The 7,425-nt window shown below is 53.5% G+C and overlaps 1 protein-coding gene across 1 annotated transcript; it reads right to left on the bottom strand.

Annotated features, from left to right (window-relative positions):
- Positions 1-297: 297 nt before the first annotated feature.
- CCR10 (chemokine (C-C motif) receptor 10) lies at positions 298-3,134 on the bottom strand. Its single transcript, XM_015426593.1, has 2 exons — positions 3,108-3,134; positions 298-1,368 (listed from the first exon to the last, which is right to left on the bottom strand). The coding sequence occupies exons 1-2, from the start codon at positions 3,132-3,134 to the stop codon at positions 298-300; spliced, it is 1,098 nt and encodes a 365-aa protein (XP_015282079.1).
- Between the last annotated feature and the right edge of the window lie 4,291 nt (positions 3,135-7,425).

The raw sequence follows: 7,425 nt of genomic DNA, 5'->3' as shown, positions 1-7,425 counted from the left end.
AGTCCACAGGCAAGCAGCATCTTCTGCTGGCAGGCTGCCCAGTGCCCATCTGCAACCACTGACCTCGGGTGCTTGCAGAATGCAAACAGGGAACTTTCAAGGACACAGGTCTTAGCATTATCCTTAAAGAGAAGGTTTATTGTGAGAAAGGTGAGCTCGCCTGGAGACGCAGAGCATGCTGGGAGTGAGTCGCACGCCTGCACCCGAAGGGCCTGAAGAGGCGTTCCACCTCGACCAGGACCCCCCCCCCAGGCAGGCAGGCAGGCAGGGAGGCAGCCGGGCCCCTGCCCAGGATCTTTATGGTGCTCCGGACGTTCCTTCCAGGTAGGCAGTGGTGAGGGACGCCTGCCGGCTGCCTCTTCTCTTGGCCCTTCTGCCGCAGCACGCCCCCTGCAGTCGACAGCCAGCATCTTTGCCCAGCTGCTGCAGATCCCTCCGGAAGCGCACGCCCAGGAAAGCGTGGAAGACGGGGTTCAGGCAGCAGCGAGCCAAGGCCAGGCCACTGGTGATGAGCAGGGCCAGGTCCCGCCGGAGGACGGCCGGGCAATTCGAGGACCGGCGGCCCAGCAGATCAGCCGTGTCCAGGACCGTCAGCAGAGCGTGGGGCAGCTGCAAGACAACGAAGAGCAAGACCAGAGCCAAGATCAGCTGCAGGGCCTTCTGGGACTGGGCGCAAGGGGAGGACAGGAGGGTGCGGGCGATGGCGGCATAGCAGGCCCCCATGAGCACCAAGGGCAGCACGAAGCCAAGGCCCACCTGGGCCAGGCTCACCGCAGCCGTCACCACGGCCACCCGGCAGAGTGGGAAGCCACCATGGTCCTCCACCCGGGCGTACAGGAACTGGGGCAGGGCGAGAGCCGCCGAGAGCAGCCACACCAGCCCTGCGCTCGGCCCGGCCCAGCGAGCAGCCACGGGGCGCAGGCGGTGGGCAGTGGGGGCCTGCGCGATAGCCACGTAGCGATCCACGGTGAGGCCCATGAGGAACAGGAAGCCGCTGTAGGAGGTGAGGGCGTGGAGGCCCTGCAGGGCCTGGCAGGGGGCGGAGCCCAGGGGCCAGCTGCCCACCATCCCCGCCACGCCCACGGGGAGAGTCAGGAGCAGCAGCAGATCGGAGGCCGCCAGGTGCAAGAGGAGGGTGTCGCCCAGGGACCGGCCGCGGCGGTAGCAGGCCTGGATCAGCAAGAGCATCCCGTTGCCCGGGACGCCCAGCAGGCAGAACAGGACGGCCATCGCCGGCAGGTAGACGCGTGCCACGGCACGGACGGCCTCCTTTTCACACAGCTCGGGCAGCGCTGGGGTCTCGGCATCGTAGTCCCACGAGTACCACTCTGTGCTGATGGGCAGTTCGTCTGTCCAGGGACTCAGCTCCTGAGGGATGAGTGCAGGCATTCGTTACCAGGGAGATCTGGAGTGGAATTTAGCACAAAAGGAAGGCAGGGGAAGGGAGTGGGCACTGCGGCCGTGTCTGCCCAGGGTGTCGGTCTCCTCCGCATTGACCAAGAGTCCAGACCTCAAAGTGGGTCATGCCGGGGGTGGGTGGGGAGGAGGAACCAGAGGAGCTGCGAGGGGACTTGGTGGCAAATCATGCACAAAATGGCCATGAAATACCATCTGTTGTTCAACAAGGTTTGAGTCTGGGGGCACCTTTAAGACCAGCAAAGTTTCATTCGGGGCGTGGGCTTTCGCGTGCAAGGCACACTTCCTCAGACACACCGAAGTGGAGGTCATCAGTCCGTACTCCTCTAGTGCAGACCGACACGGCGACCCTCCAGAACTAGCCGTTAACACCCTTTAAAACGTAAAGGCTCAAAGGAGGGATGTAAAGCTTTAAAGCGCAATGCAATCAACATGCCCTGAGCTGGGTGGCCCAGGCTAACCCGATCTCACCTGGTCTCGCCAGCTCTCAGAAACTTGGATGGGAGACCACCCTGCAGGCAACGGCAATATTTATAAATATTAAACATGAAAAATAAATGATAAACTCGTTAAGTGTTCTGTGATTTCTGTGTTTTGTACTGGGCAGGGCTATTTTTGGGCAGGAACGCACAGGAACGGAGTTCCGGCTGGCTCCCGAGTTGGCCACACCCAGCAGGAACTCATTAGCATAACAGGCCACACCCAACAGCAGGAACCCATTAGGATTGGCTACATTAGGGGTGTGTGGCCTAACATGCAAAGGAGTTCCTGCTACAAGAAAAGGCCCTGGGTTTTGACCACAGACAAGGTAAACAGAATAAGAAGCAAAGGGTGGGTGTGGCTGGATAACCACACTTTTGGTAACATGGGGGTGCGGCCTAATAGGCTAATGAGCTGTACTATCAGGGGTGTGGCCTAATAGGCTAATGAGTTCCTGCTGTTGGGTGTGGCCTATTATGCTATTAAGTTCCTGCTGGGCTTTTTCTACAAAAAAAGCCCTGGTACTGGGGATGGAGAAAGTGATGTGGAGTTACTTTGTAAGGGGCTCCAGAAAGCTATAGCAAGTTAGATGTGAGCCCACCCCCCCTTCAAAAACGGTGAAAATCACTGACTGACCGGGGTGGGCGGGGGGTGGTTCCAATCCCAGATCCCAGGAGCGCCCCCCTTAAATAGTTCATAGATATATGGAGCAAAAGCAAGGGAAGAAAGCCTCACCTAGAAATAGGTCTTCATTGGGGTTTGGAGTCATTTGGATTCAGGACCTGAACTCAGCCTCCAAGCCTACGGCTCAGCCCTGGACTACATGGAGAAGAGGTTGAAAGCCCACAAGCATGTGCAGAGTGCCTTCCCCTCCCTCCCACACCCCTCACTCGCTACACAGGGTTTGCAGATTACATGAGGCAAGCCTCAGTTTACCTCTGTGCTGTATATTATACAGCACCTGAACAGATAAACTGGATGCTTCTTCAGTAAGCAGTGGCTTGTTCATTTGGAGTCAGATATGGGTTGAGGGTTCCCACCCTTCATGGCTTCTAACTGCTTTTTCCAAAATAAATTTGGAAATGCTGTGAGTGTGAGACAGCTCCCAAAGAATATGGGGGGGAATACTCTAATCTCCCCCCCCCACTCTTCCGAGGCTGACTCCGGAGCACCCCCTTCCCACTCTTGGCAGCAAACCGAGTCCCACGTACCTGAACCTGAGGGCTTTGGTCATTCATAGCGAGTCAAGAAATAGCACGTTCGCTGGGTCTTCATGAGCTGACGGCTGTTGTTGTGGTTGGTTGTGAAAGGACACATCCTCTAGAAGCTGAGAGAAACACACCAAGAATAAACACCCCCTTAACCTCAGCTGAAACAGAGATCACATCTGAACATAACTGGTCAGATTCAGGATAGTGGTAGCGGACCACATGGTGTCAAAAAAGAGTCAGGGGTCTGCAAGCCATCTGAGTGGATGAAAGGGATCTGTTCACCTACGCAGCGCACAGGTGCAAGAAGAAGGGGGTGGGGTCCCACCTCCCTTAGTGATTCTGCATGTGGCGGGTTGTCCAGATTCCTGAGTATCAGGGGTCATTTCATAGAAAAAGAGGTGCAGGAGCTCATTAGCATGACTCATTAGCATAACTTATTTGCATAGGCCACACCCCCTGACATCACCGGAAGTGTATCAGAAGGCAACACCCACCACTCAAGCTCCACTGGATTGTGGTGTTGGGGTGGGGGGGGGGGGGGGAATGTGCAGATCTGTCCTCACAGAGGAGGAAGAGCTTGTACCTGATTAAACCTTGGCCTTACAGGTGCCACTGGACTGTTTTGGATGGGGGGGGCTGGGGGGGGCTCTGCAGCTTACCTGGCTGCTTCTTGCTCTGACTGAGGGCTGCTGGGAGCAGGGGGTGGGGCTTGTTGCATGTGCCCGCCCCCTGGGCTCTTTACTGCCGGAGCTCCGCTCCCGTGCGCTCCTGCAGGAAAAGACCCCTGCTGAGTACAGAAGACAGACCCCACCCATAGGCCTCTCTCTTCCCAGTGGATGTCTGGTGTCAATGAGGGAGGCATTGCCGTGGTCCCCACCCCACCCCCCACCTCCAGCAGCTGCTGACTTCCGAGAGACTGAAACTTCCAGGCCAGCTCTGCTGTACAGGCCCCACCCCTTGCTCCCAGGGCCCCAGGAGCTTGCTGGGGCTGAAGAATGTCTGGGCCACACACTGAAATCCTTCTGCCTGATCTAAGACGAGCAATGGTCAGTGCCGAGGGAGAGGCACTCAGCCAATGTTCCCTCTAAGCTGTGAGGTCCTGTGAGCAAAAATGCTACTTTGTGAGCTACTGGCATTAAAGTTGTGAGCGGGCGATTTGGCTACTGCATAAATTAGTTTGCTCTAGAGCCATCCTTCCTGAGCTAAGGCAAAAATGTGCAAGCCGGAGGCTGAAAAACTGTGAGCTGGCTCACACTAACTCAGCTTAGAGTGAACACTGCACTCGGCACATCCTCAGAGGCCTGTTTGTTTTAATGATGAACTCCTCCATTCCACAACTACACTCTTACTCCAAAACAAATGAATAAATACAGAACAGATGTGATTTAATTCCAAGACTACTGTCTCTTGCTTAGATTAGGGCTTTGTGACTTTCCCAGTACCCCGGCACAAAACACTCCCATAATCTCTTTATTAGCGGGCAGATGAAAGGACGGGGGTGGGGGGAGCCCCCCCCCCGTTTCTCTTCCTGCCAGATGAAAAAAAAAAATCTGTTTGGGATTGTAAAGAGGCTTTTGGACATTAGGGGTTATAATTCCTGTAGCCCCCCCCCCAGTTTCCTGGCCCCCAAATAGCTCGTCCCAGTTTGGCTCTTCTAGTGGGAGACATAACCATCTTGTGAACAAGGAGGCTGGCACCCCCAGCGGTGTGGAAGCAGCCCCCCCCCCCGCCTTCTATCCCTCTCCGTGCCTGCGGCTGCAGCTAGTAGGATGAAAGGAAGAACAAAATGTGAGTCCAGTCGGGCACCTTTAAGACCAACAAAGTTTCATTCTGGGCATAAGCTTTCGAGTGCAGGCACACAAAGGCTTATTGTTGTTGTTGTTCAGTCGCACAGTCGAGTCCGACTCTTCGCGACCCCATGGGCCAGATCACGCCAGGCCTTCCGGTCTTCCGCCGTCCTCTGAAGTTGGCTCAATTTCGTGTTCGTTGCATCTGTGACACTGTCTAGCCATCTCATCCTTTGCCGTCCCCGTCTTCTTTGACCTTCAATCTTTCCCAGCATCAGGGTCTTCTTCTCCAGTGAGTGCTCCCTTCTCATTGGGTAGCCAAAGTATTTGAGCTTCAGTTTCATTATCTGGCCTTCCAGGGAACAGTCAGGGTTGATTTCTTTTAGGATTGACTGATTTGATCTTCTTGCAGTCCAAGGGACTCTCAAGAGTCTTCTCCAGCACCATAGTTCAAAATAATCTATTCTTCGGCGCCTGGCCTTCCTTATAGTCCAACTCTCGCAGCCAGACATGACTACTGGGAATACCATTGCTTTGACCATGCGGACTTTTGTTGGCAGGGAGATGTCTCTACTTTTTATCATGCTGTTTCGGTTCGCCATCGCTTTCCTCCCCAGGAGCAGGCGTCTTTTCATACAGGTGCCTGACTGGACTCGGACTTTGTTCTGTTGATCCAGACCAACACAGCTACCCACCTGAATCTATCTTCAAGGATAAAAGACAAACACTCCGTTTGTGCGTACAGCTCTCTGGAGGAGAGGCAGCCGTCTCTGAGTCTTCTCAAGTAATTGGAGCTTCTAGGACATGATGAACGTTCCAGAGGGTGGCTGTGTCCATCTGTTGCCGCAAAGTGAGACAGGAACCCAGCGGCACCTGAGAAATGAACAGACTGTACTCCAGAAGCTTTCTTGAGTCACAGCCTGCTTCATCAGATGCATGAAGGGTGCATTTGCTACATCAGTCCATTTATATACACAATAGATAAGGGAGGGCGTTACAAACACAGGTTTGTTTACAAAATCCCAGGGGTCATTTCGTAGAAAAAGAGTGGCAGGAGCTGATTAGCATAACTCATTAGCATATCTGTTGGGTGATAGTGAGATATTGAACAAATGGTATTTAGCAGAGATAAGATAGTCCAGCAGAGCCAGAGTAAAACAATTCAGACTCAGAATCCATGTGTGATTAAAATATAAAGTTTTTACTAAATTCAAGCTTGGGAAGGGTAACTGGGATGAAAATAACAACAGAGCATAATCGGCTACATCCTTACTCTACAAAGACAAAACTAGAAGAGGAGAGATTATGGCTGCTCTCCTTCTTCTTCAGAACACCAAACAAAGACGGGAAGAGAAGCCATAAAAGTCATTTCGTAGAAAAAGAGGTGCAGGAGCTCATTAGCATAACTCAGTAGCATAACTTATTTGCATATGCCACACACCCCTGACATCACCGTAAGTGTGTCAGAAGGCAACACCCACTGCCCAGGCTTCACTGGACTGTGTTGGATTGCTAGCTATTGGGGGGGGGGAACGCACAGATCCTCATGCTCCTCATGGCCTGGGGCTGCTGGGAGCAGGGGGCGGGACTTGTTGCATGTGCCCGCCCCCTGGGCTCTTTACTGCCGGAGCTCCGCTCCTGTGTGCTCCTGCAGGAAATGACGCCTGCAAAATCCTACTCTGCCTATTTGACAACAGTCTGGGTGAACTGATGATTCCGTTTCACTTTAAAGAGGCCTGTCATTCTAACACTTCCCCCCCCCCTGCACGCGCTTTCTGTTGTGTATATAAATGGGTCACCCCAGTGGATTAACGATTCCTGACTTGAGCTCTGACTCACAAAAGCTTTGGCTGAAATACGTTCTGCCCGTTCTCTTCCACAACAGGCATTTGGTCCAGCTTTGCTGCTGACAGGAAGTGGGCATTTTCCTTCTTCCACACAGCACCCTCTGGCTTTATCCTGCAATGCATCCTAAACCTGCTCCACTAGGATCACAAAGGCTGCCATGTGGATCTTTCCTGGTCCCCCACTGGCTCTGCTTTCCCTGCCCCCGTCTCCTCCAGGGGCCATTCCCCCCCCCCCACTATTGGAGAGCTTTGGGGATTTTTAGAAGAATCAGTAATTGACAAATTGCTATAGTGTTATAACATAATAAGCTACTAGTCGACCAACTCTTCAGAAGTCCCAGCTTTTATTTTAAAAAAACAACCACCTAAGTCTTTAGTCCTTTCTGTTGCAGAGATATGCCTTTCCTTCAGCATAGCCACAGTGAGAGGGAACAGGGACGTACTTCTTTGGTTTAAATGAAAGCTGGTGGTGCAGAGGATCGCCTAGACATCTCCTTATAACCAGGGGTCATTTAATAGAAAAAGAGGGGCAGGAGCTCATTAGCATAACTCATTAGCATATGCCACAGCCCCTGACATCACCGGAAGTGTGTCAGAAGGCAACACCCACCGCTCAGGCTCCACTGGACTGTTTTGGATTGCTAGCTATGGGGGGGGGGGCGGCGCAGATCCTCATGCTCCTCA

The sequence above is a fragment of the Gekko japonicus genome, unplaced genomic scaffold (assembly GCF_001447785.1).
Source record: "Gekko japonicus isolate JY-2015 unplaced genomic scaffold, Gekko_japonicus_V1.1 scaffold1636, whole genome shotgun sequence".
NCBI classification, from domain to species: Eukaryota; Metazoa; Chordata; class Lepidosauria; order Squamata; family Gekkonidae; genus Gekko; species Gekko japonicus.
This window is presented reverse-complemented; position numbering and strand designations above follow the sequence as displayed.

Excerpts from the sequence above, each read along its gene's own strand:
- CCR10 (XM_015426593.1), bottom strand. The coding sequence starts at position 3,134 with ATGAATGACCAAAGCCCTCAGGTTCAG. Across the intron at positions 1,369-3,107 it reads ACCAAAGCCCTCAGGTTCAG|GAGCTGAGTCCCTGGACAGA; the intron begins GTACGTGGGACT and ends CTCATCCCTCAG.